The 23470-nt window shown below is 36.5% G+C and overlaps 1 protein-coding gene across 1 annotated transcript; it reads right to left on the bottom strand.

The window, feature by feature from the left end:
• Positions 1–17629: 17629 nt before the first annotated feature.
• On the bottom strand, positions 17630–23260 carry LOC128200841 (uncharacterized). Its single transcript, XM_052895547.1, has 2 exons — positions 22012–23260; positions 17630–21672 (listed from the first exon to the last, which is right to left on the bottom strand). The coding sequence occupies exons 1-2, from the start codon at positions 23258–23260 to the stop codon at positions 17630–17632; spliced, it is 5292 nt and encodes a 1763-aa protein (XP_052751507.1).
• Positions 23261–23470: the final 210 nt, after the last annotated feature.

Raw genomic sequence — 23470 nt, 5'->3', positions numbered from 1 at the left:
ATTAGAAATGTAAGTACAATGAAAAACTATTGAAAATTGTCGTGGGTAAACGTTACAGAGGGGAGGAAAGGGATTGCTAGCAATGGAGTTTGACAGCCTAATTGCTAGCAATATGCGTTATTAGGTCGACATCCACGTGCTCCCCCCGTGAAACCATCGTAAACAATTCTTGTTGAATTCGTCACGATGGGATAACTGACCTGCTTCATCCTCACCTATCATCCTTCACTGGTGCTCTGCCGGTGGATACCGATAGCGTGGGTAGGGTTACCATTTCATTATCATCCATTAAAAAAAACAGTTACAGATGTATATATGTATATTGACACATGAATTATATAATATTCATTGTATAAATGGAGGATCATTTAAATTGTATTAAAGATTACGTTAGTAATATACATACATACACGATAATACATACATTGTAATACCAAAAAAGAAACGATAGAGATCACTGGTGATGATAATGGTGATGAACCACTTTCACAATTTCTTCATAAGAGATCTTCTCATGTGATCATATGTAATTTAATTTAAAATTATGGACTATCTGTATATTATATTTAATTGCGTTTACTCGCTAAACCTTCTTTGCATAATGGTGGAAATTTCCATCATAACATTGAATGCCCAAAAATTATATAATAGAACAAGTTGACATTAAGTTCATCGTGTCTTTTTATCATCTTTTTATCATACCTTTTTAAAGTCCATTGCAGAACAAAAAACATAGCTGTCAAATTTATTTTTTTAACCATTTTTCCTTTAATTTTAAACATGAATTATATCACCTCGATTTATTACATCAAAAAAAAAAAATCATGCAAAGAAAGGTCAAGTAAGAAACATTTTTTTTTTCAATACTAGTAATATTAGAATAGTTATAAGTAAAAATTTAAATATAGAACACGAAAGCACATTGAAATTAATAAGAAAATATAAACAAAATAGCGTTAAATATAATTCTTTACAAAAGAGGCATTAGGATTTTTAAAAAAGTATTGATGGAGACTTGGTATCTGAACAAAAAATTAATTTCTAGAAGTTTATTAAATATTAATTTAGTGCTTTACAGATTTTTATCGCCTCGTAAAAATTATATTTCTAAATTCTCACAAATTGTAATAACAATGCAAATAATATTTTCTTGATTTCTCTTACGTTAATTTTTTGAAGAGATTGTAAAATTCATCGTAATTCATAAAATGTGACTAATTATATGTTAAAGTTCCTATTTAATAAACAACGAATTATTTTCACCTATTTTATTTTTTTTAAACTATGTGAAATAACTAAACTACTACGTGGTATAACTAAACGTAACTACGAAACTGTTGTGGAAGTGGCTTTATTTTGGAACCGTGCAAACTTCTGTACAAAATTCGGAAGTAAACTTTCAGACGTGCGTGTCAGTTTAACTCAGTTATATAACTCAAGTGAATAGTCCTTTGTATTCGGGTACAAAAAAAGAATAGAAAAGTACGTAATGGAAATGTATAATTTATCACTCGTAGTTCGGTAAAGGGGAGCATCGCGAGCAAATCTGCACTTGTGAGAATTCTGAAGCATGAATGAAATGTGTTTAGCTATAAAATATTTGAGTAAAACTTATTGTGGGTATTTGGCCAAGTGTAGCTGTTTCTTTAATTCTTTCAAAGGTGTTTTAACAATGCAATCTTATTGCGGAATGTTTGCTAGCTTTATTTGAAGCACGGGTTATCAGGAGCCTAAAATATTCTACCTAATACTCGTTAAAATTAAATAATATTATGAAAAAATTTAAAAATTATGCAATTAAAAAGGGAGACTTTGTACAAAAGTCGATTGCGTAATTATGGTGTTTGCACTGTGTTTCGGTTTGACTTACATAAATTTGGAATGGCAATAATGGGCGAAATAGTATATTATTAAATTTATAGGCGACCATTTTCAGTTAATTTAGTTGTATAAAAAAAAAAAAACTTAAAAATTTGGTAATAATTGTCTATTATTAAATTTATAGGACCATTTTGTTAATTTATATCAAAGAAAGGTCGTGCAAATTTGTCATCACGAGTATATTTGAATAAACTAATTCTGTCTACAAAATATTGCATGTGGTGCTCTAGATTTTAGAGTAAAATATAACAGGGAAATTACTGAGTATCTACTCTAACTCAAATTTTATTATATTTCTGGTATTGCAGGCATTCATACGTGATTACTATGCCTGTTTCATGAAAAACTCGGCTTTGCACACGTAGACATATTTGGAGAAAAATTAAATGGATTTGGAGAAATTGGGATAATTTTTTGGACAGTTTTGATAATTATAAAGTATATAGAAGAAACAAAATTGAGAATAGAAAAAGAGAGAAGGTAAGATCTGAGACAGAAACAAATGGAAATACTTTTTTCATCGTTTATTTTATAGCACATGGGGGAAAAATATTTCAAAGAGTCTTGAAAATCGTATCGATTTAGAAAAAAATATTGTACGTTTGTATAAAAATTAAATATAGCACGTGGCAACCCTGCATGTTCTTTTTTCTTACTTAAGAAGGATAACTTATTTTATCTTACCTCGGAGTAGTATATAAAATATTGTAGTGTGTTCTCCAAACTTATTGTCAATGTAGCTCATTGGTGTTCATCGCCGGGAACAGCTGACTCATGACTCATCGACAATGCCTGTCTGTCTCCCCGCCTTTTTTCTAAGAGGTCTTGTTAATTATCTAAAGGATGACGCTTCCCTTCATTGTCTGCTAATGATGTAACATATAGTTTGTAACCTCGGTGAAAGTCATTCTACGAGGGTAGTTTACAAATTCCATTTTCCTTTTACAAATTAAAGACCTTAACGTAGCAAAAAATAGTGACATGTTGAAGAGAAGGATTTTTATTTTCTACATTCAGTTAAACGAGATATTAAAATCTCTCATTTCAGTTACGTTCCAAATACCGAAGATCTAATTTCCTCTTTTTCCGTGTTGTGACACAGTCGAGGTACAATGTGTCACCGCTCCTTTTCTTTTGCTTTCCTTTGGGTGTCGTAAGGGACGACTAAGGAAATAAAGCACAATATGTCAGTATAAGTGAAAGAAACCCCGAAATAAAACCCTTCATTATCACGATTCATTCTTTTTATTCCATTATCAGAAAATATAATATAGAAGTACATATGTATGGAGTGTGTTAAGATCTTATTATTAATATATAATGTCCTGCAAAAATATAGGTAAGAGCATTTGATAATTTATTTTATTTCCTAAGTAAGTTTATTATTGTTTATTAAAGTAATTCATTATTAACCATTCCATTCAGGGTTTGCTGAAGAGAGATCTTACAGAGTTAAGCTAGCCTGTTGTACATGTTTTTTAAAATAAATTATAATAACGTAATTTATGTGTACAATAAAATGTAAATAAATAAATATTAATATTTTATCTTGTATAAAGAAATCCGTTTTCACTAGTGAGACATTCATGGATTATTATGGAAATATTCTTTTAATTTCTGTGTTAATTTTTTTTTTATATTTAAAAGTATTGCATGATTGCTTGAGCAATGTGTAGCAGCAGATTGGACAGCTTGTCGCGGGACTACGATAATAATGGGCGATAGAAAAACAGAATAATCGTAACAATAAGGCGGGGCGAGGTGCGGGGGAGGGGGCAGGTGCCAGGCGCGAAGCTCAATTGTTTCATTCCAACTGATTGAACAAACGAATATTGTATTCCAATTCTTACAACAATTTTTGTGAATTCTTGATACATCGCTCGCTGTAGATGCTGTTACCTTATATCTCTCTATAGTCCTTTCAATAATTTTTACTTTAAAAAAATATATAATGATTTTTTTTTATTTTTTTTTATACAACTTAGAATGGCAAACAAGCTGACTGTCCACCTGATGGAAAATGGTAACCGTCGCCTATAGACATGAGCAGTACCATGGACATAACAAAGTATAGTGTTTCGCCCATTATACTCCCCATGTGTGGCCATTCCTGAGGACTCAGTTGTAATTCCTTCATACCCAGCAAATTTACACCATATCCCACAATTCAAACCGAAATACAGCCATGCAAACACAACTGCTTTACGGTTAAAACACGAATGGGACAGAGGTACCCAAGCAATCGCCTTTTGTACAGTCTCCCTCTGGTAATTGGTAGTTATCATAATGGGATTATTGCATTATAGTAATTGATTGACGTGTGGTCCCGGCATAGAATAGACCGTCCCTTCCTTTCCCGTGGGTGTCGTAAGAGGCGATTAAGGAGAGCAAGGAATAGGCAGCAGCGTCCCTCTTAAAACGTCTCCAAAGCCTAACTGCGGCTACCAATCCGCATGCCAAATATGGCAACTACTGGCAAAACCCTTCAAGAGGGAGGCTTATGTTCAGCAGCGGATAGTTGAAGGCTGATATGATAATAATGAAGTGTTAAAAATATAGTTAAAAAGATAGTTGAAGAAATATTATCTATACTGTAAAAAATACTTTGTCTAATGGCTAATAAGTTCGGTTTTAATTTTATAAACTTAGTGTGCTAGCATACAAAATTATAATAAAGATATTTATAGAAATGAAACATACACGGCCGTATCTTTTGATTGCGTCGATTTAGAAGCTTGATTTTTTCACTGCTTTAAGAGGTTGCAGACCTGAATATATTATATTAATTTTAATTTGATACCTCCACACGTTTCTAACAAAAAGGGTTCTGACAGACGAATGAACGGACAAATGGACGGAAAACAATTTTTGCTTAAAAGCTAAAGTTACATTTACATTTTCAACTATTACAAGTAATTCTTTAATAACAAGTAATGAATTATCGTATATATTCGATGTGAAAAATAAAGATTGACGTTTTCTGAAAGCCAATAACAAGTTATTGACGCAGACTAATAAAATAACTGTATGCGAGTAATTTTATTAGTCGGAAAGAATAACTATATTAAAACTGTAATAAAATTTTGCTAACGTTAAAAAGATTATTATATCTAGAACCATTTTTACGGTGGGATTTAAACTTCAATCATAAAAATCATATAAAATAGAAATGTTATGGTAATATATATTAATAGTGTAGGTTTAACATTTCTAAATTTGGGGCAGCGATAGCTCAGTAAGACAATGTTTTATGACGACTCTTCCAACACCCGAGGTCGAATCCTAGTCTAAATTGAATTTTGCAAATTTATGATTACATCATTTAAAAATGTGTGTCACTCACATCGTGCTTCGGAGTCATCTTCTTGTACACCTAATGAAGACAACTGTAAATCTTTAACATAAGAGGGCGCTATACCCACACGAGTGATATTAGTATTAAACTACTTGCTTTAATATTACAGAAATTTACTCTACCGACAGTAAATTCCCTCCTGCACTAAATCTTTCTGTAAATACCATCTGTGATGCAGTTAATGTTAATTCTTTGAAATTTCATATGGAATATCCGACTCTTTAGTCCGAGTCGATTAAGCTTTGTTGCACTTAATTTGGGATAATTTGCAAAGTACAAAAAGACCTATCCGTGTTCATACTGCTCGTATTTATCTCCAAGTGATACTAAACTTATGTACATTTATAAACGTCGTAGTACAAGAACCATAATGAAAATTGAAGGAAATGAAATTAGTCGTAATGGAAAAGTCAGTGAGGTCTATAATTATGTAATTAGAAGTCAATTGATGCGAACTGATCGTCAGTAGCGAGAGTGGGCGAGAGGGCAAATGGGCTCAGAGGGCGCAATTAATCTAAGTCGAATTATTCTTTATTAATAAATCCGGTGCGGACCGAACCGAGACGGAAGTTTCAATTCAAATTAAAACCTATCCCGGTTTTGTTGCGAAACGCCATCTGAATAATAACAATTCCAAAGTCAATTTCTGAACAATTAAAATAGACAAGGGAGGAAAGTGAAAAATATTAATTTTGCAAAATTTCAATTTAACAACTCACAACTCACGCCCATTGTAGATATTCTCTGTGGATTTAAAATTCGGAAAACATTTTAAAATTATACAAATAAAGCTACTAAGGAAGTTAAAGTTTGTAATATTAAAATTTTTGTCTTAGTATTATTTGTTAATAATCAAACACTGAAGGGAAATACAGGATACAAATAAAGTAAGCATCGCTTTCCAAGTGAAAGTTAAAATATTTTCTAAAAAAGCATGGGTCTATATAGTGTCTCTTTCAAGACAAAATTTTGAAGCTCTATTTTTAAGCCCAATTTTTGCTTAATTTTTTTTATGGATAAATATTAATATTGGTGGTTATGTGAACACATTTCTAAATAGTAATAATTTATTTATTTGCAACCAAAAGGGGAGTAAATTAAATTGATATTACCACTAAAGTACGTGCAAATTTTTGTATGATAATAATAAAGAAAAAAACAGTAATAAAAAAAAAATTCTTAAAGGATGCTAATAATTTCCATCTCATACTGCACACTTATTCATTTATAATAAGCTTAAAGAGTAATTTGCAATAACAACGGATGATACAGAAAGGGTTAACGAGGTATTGAACGGAAGAGAGCGGGCAGAGTTTAACAAAGGCTGCAAGTCGGCGATACAGGGTCGGCTGTAAACTTGTACTCTACTTCCCTCACTTGCTTGTACTTGTGTAAACTGTCGCGCGGCCCGGCTGTACGGATTATGTTATTTGTTCTTTCATATTTGAGTTGCTAAGCTCGCTCGCTCGCTAATCTCTATTATGGAACTTTCTTGATTTTAAATTTCTTGCTTTAAATTTATCTCATTGGTAGCCTCCCAAATTGATCTCTTTATGAAAGATGACAGATAAATGTATTTAAAGATTATTTCTAATTTCGTCATTAAAATTTTGATGACTTGTATGAACGAATTAATGAACATTTGTTTGCATACGTTTTAATTTAATAACTTTAAATAAACAACACAACTAGTAGCAATAACACGGCAGAGAAAGAGAAAGATTACTAAGACCATAAGACCAGCCGATCATACCCGAAGAGTTCCGAACGTCTTTCTTATCCGTGACGATGCTGCAAGCGCCTATAGCTCGCGCTCAGCGGGCCGAGGCGCGCAGTCAGGCTCGTGCTCGCGTCGTAGTTTCTCATGACTAAGAGTCACGAATTGATTCCGAAACTAGTTAAGCTTTTCCGATCTAATTACATGTAAGTAAACCGGTGGTTATTATATTAAAATATAATGCATGCTTACGAAACTTTGAACAATTATATTTACATACAGTTCATATACATTGTTGATACCACAGTGGTTTCAATTCGTAGCGTTGTAATATTTCTTATCTTTGTTATAAAAAAAAGAATGTTATAAAATAGTAGTACCTTATAGAAAATACATACTTTAGCTGACTCACTTAGTAAAACTGATAGAGTAGCTAAGGAATAAAATTTGACTCCATTTATTGAACTAGCGACCGACTGAAATCACTTCGTATACACTGATTTTATAGCAATAGCAATATACCATATAATGTACACGCTTAAAAATTTGCAAATTTGTCAGAAATTATCCAATTCATATGACAAACGACATACCTCGTCGCTACGAATGTTACAAAAACAACTTGGTCAATTTAAAATCGAATTTAGTACGACATAGTTTTGGCCCTTATATTGAATTACAAGAGGGAGACTTTGTACAAAAGTCGATTGTTTGGGTACCTCTGTCCCATTCATGTTTCAACCGTAAAGCAGTTGTGTTTGCATGGCTGTGTTTCGATTTGAAGGGTGGGATATGGCGTGAATTTACTAGGTACAGAGGAATAACACCTGAGTCCTCAGGAATGGCAACGCATGGGGGTATCATGGGCGAAACAGTATACTCTGTTATGTCCATGGTACTGCTCATGTCTATAGGCGACGGTTACCACTTTCCATCAGGTGGGCCGTCAGCTTGTTTGCCATTCTAAGTTGTATAAAAAAAAAAAAGAATAAGGTAGTATTAATTTATAATAAACTACTGTCATATATAAAAAAAAATAAATAAGTTTAGTAAATATATTAGATTATTAAAAACGCTTCTACAAAACAAGGCCAATAATGAAAAATACTTTCTCGGTTATTAAAACCTCTAGTTCTGTCTCCTGTCCTAATAGTATGTATATCTCTCTCGCTCGCATTACAATACTTAAAAGGTCCATATGTCAGTAAAGTAATAAATAATTAAATAAATCAAATAATAAACCTTACAATGTTAAGTGTCTCGCAATATTTTTAGTTAAAAAAAAACTTGCATTTGTTAGCAGACATATTTTCTCTTATAAATTGATCTGTAATATTAAATAAACAAATATGTATACAATGTATGGAGCAAATAAACAAAACACATTCATGAAAATATGCGTGTGAAGAGATTCCATCGTTTTGTTTCAAACAACAATATTTGATGGCCATAACTGTAACGCATTTAGTCCTCCCTCAGTATTCCTTTATTACGAGCGACAAATGTCCCCAACTGTACACATTGTACTGCATTCTCTAGCTATTTGGTGATCACATCTCTTAACATACATAGCTTATCCCCTGGGCATACCCGAGAAATGTGTAGATTAATGGCGTTAGAAGGGTGCTCACACACTGCACTGCAACGACAGAAATAACATTAGCAGTAGTCCAATTGCTTTTTATTAATACACATTTTAAAAACTTTGATCTACTTTCTGTCTATTTACTTTCTAATTGATTATATGTTAGATATAAGGCATTGTTATACAATTGAAAATAATATCTTTTTAACCAGAAGTGTTTAGCTACGTTTATCTATTAGTAATCTAAACTTTTGTATTTTTCTTAATGTCATTTACTTAAAGGTTACCTAAAAGAGATAGCTTAGCGACAAGGCCGCCTAATACATATAAATTTAACATATTACACATTCAAATTTACTGTATTTATTATTTTTATAAATTTGTTGTCATTCGTTGGCAACCACAACATTTTAAGAAATCAGTTTTCTTACGTTTTTTCATACAATAACACTGCAATAAGTTTTTTATTATCTTGTAATATTTTGTAAGCAACGAATAAACTCTCTCTGCCGTTATTTGGTATTCTTATTAATATACAGCGCTAAATACATACACTTCTCTACACTATTGTTACTCGTACTTTGAGCCATTATTTTACTTATAACTGAATAACCACTTAGTTCTGCTGACTACTGCTATTTCTATTTCTATATCTTCTATATCTATTACAGATAATATAGAACTATAATAGTTCTTATTATTCGTCTAACATCGTCTTAGGAATAAAATAAATGATGACAGAATAATATTAATAAGTCATTTCTTATTATTTATTTATAAATTACTCACCACATTTACAGTATCCCAAAAAGTGTAGTGAGTCATAGGTTTATTTTAAATAACTTAAAAATTTTGAACAACATTTTAATAATATATCTATTTTGTCATTAAATATATCAATACCTGGCTGCTAAGCAATCAGAGAATTGAGCAGAGAAATAGTCTGGTAAGTGGGAGCAAACTGAGCAGTACAGGTGCGAACCGGCGGTGCCGATAGTAATCAACGTGAACGCAATCACATGCAGCGTTGGGGTGTGTACAAAGAACAACGGCTGAGAGTTGCAGGATTGTCTATTCCGCTGTTGAGAAACCGATTGTGTATTTTATGTTGGCTAATGGTTAGTTAGTAGAGAATACTATACGGCATTAAGCTCGCCAGTTGTAAAAAATTTATTATATTAGTTTGTACAAAAGTCGTTTGCTTAGGAATCTCTGTTCCATTCGTGTTTCAATCGTGAAGCAGTTGTGTTTGCATGGCTGTGTTTCGGTTTGAAGGGTGGGATATGGCGTGAATTTACAGGGTACAGAGGAATAACACCTGAGTCCTCAGAAAAGGCAACGCATGGGAGGTATCATGGGCGAAACGGTATACTCTGTTATGTCCATGGTAGTACTTATGTCTATAGGCGACGGTTACCATTTTCCATCAGGTGGGTCATCAGCTTGTTTGCCATTTAAAGTTTCATTTCGAACTTTACAACTTAAAGCTTCGTTTATTTATTTAAGAATGTCTATTGAATTTCCTAAGCTGTTTTGTTCGACTCGTACTACTTCTGTAGTTGGTTTGAGCGGGAGGCGAGCGCGCGGCGAGTTGCAAACGAGCGATTCATACGGGGGCGATCTCCACATAATTACGCGGCGTAACAACGCCCTTTGTTGTCGTAATTTGGTAATAACGGTACTTTTTATGCATTTTGTTGTAATACGTAGCTGCGTTTTATAAAAAGTTTTACATTTTTATTCAAAAGTTCCGAGTTGGAAAAGTAACAATGTGAAATTTTAGACGGAAACACGCAAATGGAATTATGTCATTTAACATGTGAATTTTAATGGACGAGGAATAAATACTATTATGTTAATCCTCTCCAATCAAAGGTTGCATGGAAGATCGCTTTTAGCGATAAGGGTCACCCATTGTTTTTTCATTGTGATTATTTCTTGTAATTGTTTATATTTATAATAAGTTTACTATTGTAATCTTTTGTAGGAAACAATAAAGATTATCTATCTATCTATTTATTAATTTTTAATATGTTCCACAACGCTATCTAGCCATGATACTTTGTGGTTCCAGCATACAATATGCCACCCCTTCATTTACCGTGGGTGTCGTAAGATGCGACTAAGGGAGGAGGCTGAGGGATGGGCAGCAGCGTCTTCTAAAGCCTAACTTCTTTAAATCCTACCTGCGGTTGCCAACCTGTCTGCCAAGCATGGCAAAATCCCCCCAGGGGGAGTATTATGTTCAGCAGTAGACAATTAAAGGCTAATATAATTATGATGAACAAAAGCCATGAATTAATATAAACAATTTATAGACAATACTTAAATAGGTGAAGCGCCGATGGTCAAGGCATAAAATGGGTCACATAAATTGAGACCTTCCTTGTTTGTGGGTGTCGTAAGAGGCGAGGAAAGGAACTTATAATGGTTGGGGAGATAGGCAGCAGCGTCCCTTTTAAAACGTTACCAAAAACATAACTACGGTTACCAACCAACCCGCCCGCCAAGCGTTACTACTCTAAAAATTTTAAAAGTGTTCGACAGTGGATAGTTAACGCTTATAATAAAATCTTTTACCCTTTCAGATAAAGGATTCTGTTTATTACGTCATAACTCCGTTAATTGATTTCCAAATCGATTAACCATTAACAGATTTATAAGGTAGTAAACAGAAAATAAATACAACCGAATTTAGAGTTTCCTTCCTTTTGAAGTATTAAAACTATTTCATTACTATCATTTCAGCCATTATCCGTCCACTGCTGGACATAAGACTCCCCCATAGACTGCCATAAAGAACGGGCCTGAGCCATCTGCATCCACCGACTCCCTGCAAAGCATTTCAGGTCGTCACTCCGTCTAGTGGGGGGGTCGTCCACTGCGTTAGCCCGTACGCGGTCGCCACTCAAGAACCTTTCTTCCCCATCGGTTGTCGGTTCTTCGAGCTATGCAAGCAGCCCTAATATTAAAACTACATTTGTAATATTGAAGCTATAGTTCAAGAATGGATTAAAGTAATAAAATTCTACATCAAATCATGGAAGTCAACAGTGGGTGCGCTGACGCCGCTGTTAGTAACAGAGGCTTACCGTAATCATTTTGTGGCAACAATGCAGCCAGGGACAATACCTCAGCAGACAAAGGCCACTGGCACAGTAATATTCCGCCGCGAGCCGGCCCACTGAACTGGAGAGAGTAATACTTTTACGACTGTGCCACATCCCGGCTTGCTTGCCCCGCTTTTATTCTTGCTTCAATTAAACACATTAATTTACATGAAAGCAGTTTTTGTTCTGAGTTATAATATACACGTTTTTTTTTAATACGTGTGACAAACGAGTATGCTGCTCACCTGATAATAAGTGACTACTGCTGCCCATGATCACTCATAACACCAAAGGCATTGCAAGTGTGCTGCCGGCCTTTTAAAAAGGAATATACTCTTTTCTTGAAGGTTATGTTGTCGTATCGGTTCGGAAATACTGCTGCTGGAAGTTGATTCCAAAGAATGGTTGTGCGTGGAAGAAAGTGCCTTGAAAAACGCACGGTAGAAGATCGCCACTCGTCCAGATGGTCGGGATGAAACTTTAATTTGTGGCGGGTTGTACGGTGGTGAAAATCAGCAGCAGGTACCAATCCGAACAATTCCTCAGAGTACTCCCCATAATAAAATCGGTAGAAGATATATACAGTAACGCTCTATGCCACACTCGATCAAAGGCTTTCACAATATCCAGACTAACAGCTAAGGCTTGTCCCTTATTCTTGATTGCCACTCGTATTTTAAAATTGATCAAATATTACATTATACGTCAACCAAATCGACTAATCGTTTAAAAAAAATGCATGCACACAATCCTTTCAATGTATAAAGGAACTTTTCTTATTTTATTTAATAGTTTTAAAGTGCGATTCACTTAATACTGAAAAAAGCAATAACCCGAGCTAGAAAGTTCAGTTAGCTATAAAGCGAAGTTTGAGCAGGTTAAGACTTTTGCCACACCTCGCCAATTCCGATAATGGATTTCAGCAAAAGATTTCCAAGGTGTAATTGGCTCATTCTTTGCCTTGTACAGCGATTTTAAATCAGAATCTTATGAAGTAGCCAGAATATAAAATGAATTTATCGAAGTCTATAAAGAATATTTTTGATTTCATTTTATAATGCAATATTCCCATGCTACATTTCAATAATAAGAGGCAATTTTAAATTTTCGCGTCGTTTACACATATTTTAAATACAGTCGGGACTTAACGCGATGAAAAATATTTTGCAGGTTACACGCAAGTTCGCAGGTTACATTATACGTTACTATCAATCCACGTCGAAACGTCGGCAATAAAAACGCAGGTATGTAGGTACTATTTACTGGCAAAGTTTTTTCTTCTCGTTAAGTCCTGATTGTGTATTTACAGCATTAATATTGATTAGTAAATTTTAATATACGTGTATTTAGTTTAATACAAATAAAGTCCATCAATAAGCAATGACATGATTCATAGATACATTTAAAATATATATTTTTTATATATTCTGTAGGGAGGGAAGCGCGCACGTGACACCCTGAGTGTAAGCGTCCATAGGTTCCAGTAACTGTTTACCATCAGACAGGCTGTATGTTTGCTTGCCACTTTTGTGTTATATTAACAAAGGATTATATTCTGTTTTAATTATAATAAAATGAATACATGAAATACTTAATAGTTGACAAAAAGATTCATATATAATTTAAGATTTCTTTTGGCAAAAAAGCAATGCTTTTAATATTGACAAAACTAATATGGAATCAATATGGTAGTAAACGATTACAATATGAATTTTAAAATCGCCATAAATATTGCGCGTTATCGCACTAAAAATACACGTAAATTGAGAATTGCCTTCTTTTTGAAATTTCTTAAAAATGTTCCATAATATCTATAAGGTGAGACTCATATCCGTGAAAAGTTAATGGCTGGTTATGGATGGATAAAGAGGTGAAGATATCTTGATTGATTGATGGTGTATGAGCATGTAAATTTGTCCTCTGTGATGGCAGGCAGGCGTTGTAATATTATTTTTAAGTGACTTTTAACAATACATTGTATTTTTTGGCTTTATTGTTATTGATTATGTTATACAATCTCTCTTTTCATTTAAGAGTTTCCTCTTGTTGGTGCAACTAATTCATGCATCTTCTTCCAGCCAGTTCTATTTCAGGCCATATCCTTGACCTCCCTATGCGACATGACACCTAGTGTTTCTTTTATCTATCCCATGTAGTTATTATGTACACGATTATTGTACATAATAACTACCACGATTATTCGAATATCCAAATTGTAACATGCTACTCAGAACAATGGAGCGTTCGGATTACAGTATGTATATATTACCAGAGGGAGACTTTGTACAAAAGTCGTTTACTTGGCCTCCTCTGTCTTATTCGTGTTTCTACCGTGAAGCAGTTGTGTTGTGTTTGCATGGCTGTTTCGATTTGAAGGGTGGGATATGGCAGTGAATTTACAGGGTACAGAGATATAACACCTGAGTCCTCAGGAATGTCAACGCATGGGAGGTATCATGGGCGAAACAGTATACTCTGTTATGTCCATGGTACCGTTCATGTCTATAGCCATTGTTTATTACCATTCTAAATTGTATAAAAAAAATATATGTATATGGTATATTGAAAAGGTATTTTTTTTTAAATGAAACTACTATTTTGTAATTGAAGTTACAAAAAAAAAAATTATTAAGTATTTTATATGAATTATTATACTTTTTTTTTTAAATAATCAGTAATGGTATTGTGACGAGTGCCATAGAAAATGCTTTATTCATCTGTTTACGGAACAGAATTTTTTCTAGAATGGAAATATCTACTTCATCCATTCATTGTAAGTATTCATTTAATGTAGTAATGTAGCTATTAAAGTGAATAACACAATACTGAGAATTCGCTTAGACACTGAGTGATATCTAAAGTAAATAATACAATACTGCACGGCGTGACCAGGGGGGAGAGGTCGTCGGATTATGATAAGCGAGGGTTCGAATTATCGCGATCCTACTGTATTACGATTTTATTGATGTGAATTCGAATCCTATAGGAGCGAGATGTCAAAAGAAAAATTTGCTATTAAATTTAGGATTACCAAATGCATTTTTTTTTAAGATTCTTAGAATAAACAAGCTGACGGTCCACTTGATAGAAAGAGATAAGCATCGCTTATACACGAACAGCACCATGGATGTCATAGAAACACCGTAAAGTTCATGACACGTTACATCCTGAGGACTAGGATGTTATGCCTCCGTATCTTGTAATATTAATGTCGTATATCATATATTTTTTAAATAAATCAGTATTACATGTACAGAGCTGGTTTTTTGGCCGATACATGATCATTACCTGCGACGAGCGGCAACAATGCGCGACGTCGCGTGTCCACTGCACGCGTGGCTACAACAAAGGGCGCTCGTTAGCAACTAAAGTCCGGACGTGGGGTCGGCCCAGCGCCGGCAGGGAACGGAAAAATGTATTTGAGTGCAATCTCCGGCGTCGGACGGCCGGAAATGCCGCGGCGGTGCCTTTGTTCTCCGAACGAATATATCCTGAATTTCTTGCGGAAGCTTTAAGGACGTGCATTTTCATGCGGTTGCAAAGTTTAAATCTGTTCCCAGACAAATCCATGACAGGATGCGTTGTGAGAAATTGTGTATATATTTTTAAACGACTTCCGAAACGAGAATGTTTTCAATAAGTCTGCATTATTTTGGTGTTATGATTACGCTGCCAACTGCACACTATGCAACTTACCCTTACTTAACTCGAATGATACAATCAAGTTGAAGTTGCTTCCAAAATACGTCCAAATTTAAAAGTCTTTAACCTGTTTGTTTTATCAGTGATGACTTACAAAATCAAAACATGGTCATGCATTACTAACCACATGCAGAAGCTTCTAGTTGCTGAACGGGTTATGGAGTCTACGCTCAGAGAATGAAGACATCTGTAGAAGAACCAATGACGGGTATCGTCTGAAGGACAAGCAAACTGAAGTAGTAATAAATCGACCATTATAGCTAGGAAAGTGGAGAATAGATGGAGAAGAGTCTCTTGAATGCAACTCCGTACAAGCAAATATAGTTTCTCCGTTAGATGAAGCACTTCATATGTTCTTTACCTTACTGTTTGTAGGGTCTCAGAATTACCTATATCTTGTTCATGACAAGAATCTTGTGTCTTTGTTCACTTCATCCTCGTCATCATCATCATATTAACTGTGAACTGCTAAACATAAGTTATCCGTTAGGGGGTTTTGCCAATAGTTGCCACGCTTGGTATGCGGATTGGAAACCGCAGTTAGGCTTTGGAAATGTTTTAAGACGGACTCTGCTGCCCGTCCCTCGCCTTCCCTTAGTCGCCTCTTACGACACTCACGGAAATCTATTCTATGCCGGGACCACATGGCTAGTCATTTTACTTTTCCTAAAGTAGATAGATAGATAGATACTCTTAATTGTTTCCTCCAAAAGATTACAATAGTTTTTTTTTTTACAACACAGGGGGCAAACGAGCATGCGGCTCACCTGATGGTAAGTGACTACCGCCGCCCATGATCACCCACAACACCAGCGGCATTGCAGGTGTGCTGCCGGCCTTTTAAAAAGGAATATACTCTTTTCTTGAAGGTTATGTTGTCGTATCGGTTCGGAAATACTGCTGCTGGAAGTTGATTCCAAAGAATGGTTGTGCGTGGAAGAAAGTGCCTTGAAAAACGCACGGTGGAAGACCGCCACTCGTCCAGATGATTGGGATGAAACTTTAGTTTGTGACGGGTTGTACGGTGGTGAAAATCAGCAACAGGTATCAATCAATAATATCAATCAATAGTAAACTTATTATAAATATAAATAATTACAAGAAATAATCACAATGAGAAAACAATGGGCGACCTTATTGCTAAGAGCGATCTCTTCCAGGCAACCTTTGGATGGAGAGGAGTAATTATAAACAATTTGGTGGGAGGCACGTACCTACAAGATACGACGGCACGAGGTACTAAATGTTGATGAACAGTCATATTTTACATTATTAATTTCAAGCATTGTTTCTATTTACTTATTATATTGTTTTCAAATATACTGTAGGAACTCATTTGGCTTTTTAACTCAGGACCATTGCTTACGGCAATTTTTCTACATTGTGATTAGAGAGAAGTGTGGACTGTAAGACGATGTAGTGACCAAAATCAAAAAAGGAATGTTGCGTTGGTTTGGTCATTTGGAGAGGATGGATGAAAGAAGAATTACGAAAGAGATTTATCGAGCGAGAATGAATGGAGATGTCGGTAGGGGCCGCCCCTAGAGGAACATATGTCGACCAAATAGGCGACGTGCTGAAGAAGGGCCAAATTAAAAGTACCCGTAACCGGCGAGCGTGTATGAAAAAATTGATGAATGTGAAAGAAGCGAAAGAGGTTTGTTTGAATCGAAACATTTGGCGTTCCATTGTTTCTGCCTACCCTAATGGAAGACAGGCGTGACAAATATGTATGTATGTATGTATATGGATAAATGACAGATGAAATAATAATAATAATAATGAAGGGGCATTAGTACTGGGTGTTCTTATGAACAGCCAGGTTTAACTAAGAGTCACAATATAGCTAATTACATCGGCGACGTGTCGACATCACAACGTGGTTACTTTAATTAAATTCCTCACTGCACCTCGTGTATTGAAGAATTTCACAACAAAGATGCTGGGATGTATGCTGCTTGGCAGAATTTACTTGCACGAGTCGTGTGGCATTAAATGAAAATGGATTAATTGTGACGGGTAATATCAGGCAATTTCTATTATTGTAATAAATTAAGATTATTTACAAAATTTTTAACATTATATTCCACAAAAGACTGACTTCAATTGTGGAAATACCAGTTATATTGATTTAAATAAAACACTGAATATTGTGAACTGATTGTTAGAAATCAAACGCCGGTTCGTGTTGAAAAGTTATACTGACAGTTTATAAATAATTAAAAGAATACAATATTAGAAATTACAAATTACAAAGGAGTTTGTAACACTCCCCTTTTTTACGTAGGCAGGGGCACCAACTTCCTCATTGGGCGTCTAAATAAGCCGATAGGCGTCCGTACTTCGGCTATTCGAGCAATGCTATCTTGTCCTCGATAAATTGCAGTGATTACACCTCTTAGCCACGTTCCACGCGGTTGTTGATCATCTACAACTAGCACCAGGTCCCCCACATTCACTCTTGGCGCAATACCCTGCCCTCGTCTAGGCAATAGTGTTGGCAGATATTCTTTAACCCACCTGGACCAGAAATGATCTGCGAGGCGTAGGGCCCTTTTCCATCCTGCTCTACTACAGAGGTCTCGGTCTTCTAGACGTGCAGGTATTGGTTTTCCTGACGAAGTTCCAAGTATAAAATGGAAAGGAGTCAAAGCTTCACTCTGATCAGGGTCAGAGGGCACGTGAGTGAGAGGTCTGGAATTTATGAGCGCTTCTGCCTCTATAAGAAGAGTTAACAAAATCTCGTCACTGGGTGTACGCTCTTTCAAAGTGACTTGCATGGCGGTTTTCACTGATCTCACTAATCTCTCCCATGAACCGCCCATAAAAGGAGCAGATGGTGGAATGAATTTCCAAGAAATACACTCATTTGCAGCAAACAGTTCCATTTCAGCTCCATACAAAGACTTCAATAAATGATTGGCACCGACGAATGCCGTCCCATTGTCCGACCAGATTTCTGTAGGAACCCCACGTCTACCAATAAATCTGCGTAAACTCATAATAGCGGCATCGGTACTCAAACTATGTACCAATTCTAGGTGAACTGCTCTAGTCACCAAACATGTAAAAAGAGCGACATACCGCTTTTCACGACGTCGGCCAACAGCAACTTGAAGAGGTCCAAAATAGTCAAGACCAGTAAAACTGAAGGGTCTCTTGTGATGAGCTACACGGGCAGCGGGTAAGTCTCCCATAGGAGGCTGATACGGTGTAGCACGTCTTATCTTGCAGACTCTGCAATTGTAAGCAACAGATCGAACAGCGCTTCGAAGGTGAATGATCCAATAAAACTGTCTGAGTTCATTTACTACCAACTCTGTATTGCCATGAGCTGCCTTTTCGTGATAATAGGCAATAAGTAGACGCACAGTCCGATGACGAGCATCCAAGATAATAGGGCGCTTCACGTGATCTTCGACGTCTATTGCACGATCAATCCTGCCTTTTAAACGGATGACTCGCTGTTCATCGATAACCGGGGAAAGCGTGAACAATTTGCTCTTCCGTGGTAGAGGTTGACCATTTTTCAAGAGTACAAGTTCTTCCGCAAACGTTTCTAACTGGCTATGTCGCAGTAAATGTGTTTCAGCAACAGACAAATCTTCAGCCGTAATATCAGAAGTGCCTTTCCGACGCAGCAAGGTAATGAATTTATGAGCTCTTGCCGTTGCTCTTAACAATCTCAACCAGGAGCTTAGTCTGTCAGAGCTAACTACAAGAGGCATGGGAGATGGCTGTGACGTAATGAGATTAACAACACATGAGTGATGACGAGTAGACGGTTTCAGTTCTACGTCATTTTTGTCCAAGCTACCAGCCATAGATACTGGTGGAGATGATGGCCAACTAGACTCATTGTCATACAGAAAATTGGGACCTACAAGCCAACGAGACGACTGTGTTAAAATAATACGATTAACACGCGTAGCATCATCAGCCACATTACTATGCGTTGGAACCCATCGCCATTCATTGACTAGTGTGAGTTCGAGTATCTCACCCAAACGATGAGCTACAAATGGCTTATAGGTACGCGCATCACTCCGGAGCCACCCTAGCACGTTTAAGGAATCAGTCCAAAAGAATCGTTTTGTTGGTTTATGGTTATGAGATTCGACTATGAATGACGCTAGACGAGCAGCGACTAACGCTCCCTGGAGTTCTAAACGGGGGATGGAAGTCGGCTTTAATGGAGCTACTCTACACTTACTGGAAATGAGAACGACCTTCACATCTCCGTTTGTGAAAATCATCCGCCAATATGCAACTGCAGCATAAGCCATTTCGCTAGCATCACAGAAGATGTGAAGCTCGCGTTCGGATATATCGGGTTCACTCAAACCGTAATAGCGTGATATCTTGAGATTAGATATCAATTTTAGATCCTGAAACCAATCATGCCAAATCTTCAAGTCGGTTTGAGGTAACTCGTCGTCCCATGTGAGGCGTTTACGCCATATATTCTGAAACATGATACGCCCTCTGGAAACTATAGGTCCTAAAATACCAAGAGGATCATAAATACGCATTACATAAGAAAGCGCATCACGTTTAGTAATCTGATGTGGCAATTTATCATTTTCGAACCCAATACTAAACGAAATTGTATCAATATTAGGCTGCCAAATAAGACCTAGAGTCCGAACATTTACGTCGTTGTTCGAATTACCTAAATCTATGGACTCGTTTCTACTTTTGATACAAGTAGAAACCAAGTCTTTTGATAAAAGTGCTAGGGCATCAGGATTGTTGGATACCCAACCGCGCATCTCAAAACCAGCTCGCTTATTCAGCTCTACAATATCTGCAGCTAAACGAGCTGCTTTCTCAATGTTGTCCTGCGATCCTATATAGTCATCCATGTATGTATCAAATACAGAGGCATGTGCTGCTTCCGGGAATTCTCCTTGGAATTCATCAGCATTTACTTTTTTAACATACAACGCGGTACATGGACTCGAACAAGCACCGAACATCATTGAAGACATGCGATATATTTTAATTTCCTGCGTGTGATAATCGCGCCATAAAAATCTTTGAGCGTCTCGGTCCTGCTCCCTTATCTTAACCTGCGGAAACATCTCTCGAATATCGGCTGTTAAAGCAATAGGGCCTTCCCTAAATCGCATGAGTATACTAAGAAGGGGCTGTAAGAGATCAGGACCGGGTAATAATAAAGAATTTAAGCTGATCCCTTGGAATTTAGCGGCAGCATCATGAACAATGCGTAATTTTCCTGGTTTATGCGGATGTGTCACCCCAAAATGCGGGAGATACCAGGAAATACCTATTGGTGACTTGTGACATTCCTCAACGTAGCCCTTGTCTATCATAGCATGTACATTCAGACGATATAACTGCGCGTATTGATTATCACTTTTCATCTTCTTTTCTAGGCTAAGAAAACGTGAAAGTGCTAATCTATAATTATTTGGCACGACACTAATATCAGGACGCCACAAAAGACCAGCTTCAAAATGTCCATCAGGCAATCGTCGCACTGTGCTTTCCAAAATTTTGAGTGCATGTGCGTCCGACCTACCGCGATATTCTTTTTTAACAATGCCAATTGAATCCAATCTATAATGTTCTTTAATTATTTCTTCAAAATTTTGAATGTTATCGGATTGACAATCATCAAAAACTGTAGCGTGATTTATTATATCACGACCACTTCCTATTTTACTTTTACTAATAGGTCCGCAAACAACCCAGCCTAAAGCAGTCTTAATAGCCATCGGTTCAGTAGCAGTACCCGCTCGTATTAATTTAGGTACTGTCAAGTGACAGTTATCAATCCCTATCACGATTGTAGGTTGCGCGTTTTCGTAACAAAGCTCATCGGCAATCTCGAAAAGATGAGGATATTTCTTCAAATCGTCAGCTTGAATACCGTATTGATAAGCTACACCTAAATTATCAACGGAACGAGCACCGTGAATTTGAAAGGAATCTTCGTTGTGTAAACCTCGGATAGTAAAATTAACTAAACAAAAATCACTCACTTTCGAAAGTCCACCTAAGCAGTCAATATGCACACGACCTTTGGGACCTACAGCACCAATATGTTTCGAAATTTTCGCGTCAATCAGTGTTGTAGTACAGCCGTCATCTAATAGTGCATATGTGTTGACAGTACCACTGGGACCAGACACTCTGACAGCAATTATTTTTAGTAAAGAGCGAGAAAGTGTGTTCGGAAAAGTGGTGGTAGCATGAGCTGAAACTTCGACAGCACATTCTTCAGTTCTGCGAGTATTTACTATCTGATTCTTGTCGCTTTGTGATGTAGAAGAATCAGAATCTACAATATCTACATCTGCATGTGCAACGAGGTTAAGTTCTACGCTATTGTTGTGTAAAAGAAAGTGATGTTTGAATAAACAACCATCCTTACCACACGTAGATTTATTTTTACATAATTTAAATCTATGCGAATTTTTTCGTAAACAACGATAACAAACCTTATTAGCCTTTACCCATTTCCATCTGTCATCTATAGATAAAGATAAAAATTTGTCACATACGACAATGTCATGTTCTGTTTGTTTACAAAATATGCATGACATGTTTGCAGATTTATTTACATTTGATTTATTAGGTTTTTTAGATGAACCTGAACTCACGCTTCCCGTATTGCAATTAACTTGATACTTACCCTGTTTATGTGTGTGATTTGATGTATTACGAGTAGTATGAGAGGTCGACGGATGTAAATATGTGTCTGAAATTATTCCAAATTTATTTTGTAAATGTATCTCCCGTACAAGAAACTCGGATAATACCTCGAGTTTACTACCTCCCTCAGTATGACTAGCTGCATAATCTAACCAACGCATACGTAAAAGTGGAGTCAGTTTGCTAACTAATACGTTGAAAAGTTCAGGTGAACCTAAATAATCTGCCTGATTTAATAATCGCATTATTTCAATGCAGTTTTTCACTCGACACGCAAAAATACCTAAATCCTTTCCTTCGCTACTAACTTTCGGTAGGGCTCGGACGGAATTTAATTCTTGTAGCATAATCATCTCGGGACATCCAAATCGGGTTTCGAGTGCACTGATGACCTGCTGTGGGTCACGCGCCGATACCAATAGGACGTGAACAGCCTCCCGCGCGGCTCCACGCAACGCACCGTTTAGGCGTGCGAGATTCTCACCTGCTGAATAGAATTTTTCCGTGTCTACAAATGTACGTTTGAAGCTAAGCCACTCAGTAGCACAACTGCCATCAAATAACGGCAACTTGGTATGACAGTTATTCGATTTATTACTTGTTAAGACTGCACCTAAATCACTTATAGCCTTAGCTATGAATTGTGCGTCAAAACTCCCCGTGTACTTTTGTCCCTGGGGATCACTGACAGAGTTGTGAGAAGTAGTAGGATGAAATGGTAACCCTAAAGAGTGTGACGCAGGGACCTCTGGGGCACTAATGCCGGGTTGCCGATCGATCGGCTCCTCTGCTAACGGGCCATCACCCGGGTTATTATTCAACCACGTTTCAACCTGTTTGCTACTCATACACGAGCTTGCATACGAGTTTGCATGTACGCTACTCTCAGCCTCTATAGCGGCGAGCTGTGCGCGTAGCTCAGCATCCGCAACTTTACGTTCTAACTCAGCGAGCCGGCGAGCGTGCTCCGCCTCGGCTGCTAAAAGCCTAGCCTTTACCATACTCCCTGTGGATCTTCTCGATGCGGTGTGACTGTCACCCCGAGACCTGGGTGGGGGCTCCACGTGAACTCCCTCCGAAGGCGCATCCATTTGACTGGTGGACGCACATTGAGCCTCCGACGTCCCTTGATCTCCATACGTAGGGTTTGACTGTCCATTCTTGCTGTGATCCATGGTATTTTCGTATTTATTCGACGGCCTACCTTTTTGGGAACGTGTGAGTACCATTTCCAACACTTAAACGGTAGAAGGACCAATAATATTGTGAACTGATTGTTAGAAAGAAAACGCCGGTTCGTGTTGAAAAGTTATACTGACAGTTTATAAAAAAATGAATAATTAAAAGAATACAATATTAGAAATTACAAATTACAAAGGAGTTTGTAACACTGAACAAATTTTGAGAAAATTTCTATGGGATTAATCTGTAAGTATATC

Source organism: Galleria mellonella, unplaced genomic scaffold, assembly GCF_026898425.1.
Source record: "Galleria mellonella isolate WM207_F2 unplaced genomic scaffold, CSIRO_AGI_GalMel_v1 utg284, whole genome shotgun sequence".
In the NCBI taxonomy this organism is placed as follows: domain Eukaryota; kingdom Metazoa; phylum Arthropoda; class Insecta; order Lepidoptera; family Pyralidae; genus Galleria; species Galleria mellonella.
Note: the sequence above shows the minus strand (reverse complement) of the source record. Positions and strands in the feature narration are given on the sequence as shown.

Coding starts and splice junctions, on each gene's coding strand:
- LOC128200841 (XM_052895547.1), bottom strand. CDS start 23,260: ATGGTACTCACACGTTCCCAAAAAGGTAGGCCGTCGAATAAATACGAA. Junction 21,673..22,011: donor AAATCACACACATAAACAGG/GTAAGTATCAAG, acceptor TTGCACATGCAG/ATGTAGATATTGTAGATTCT.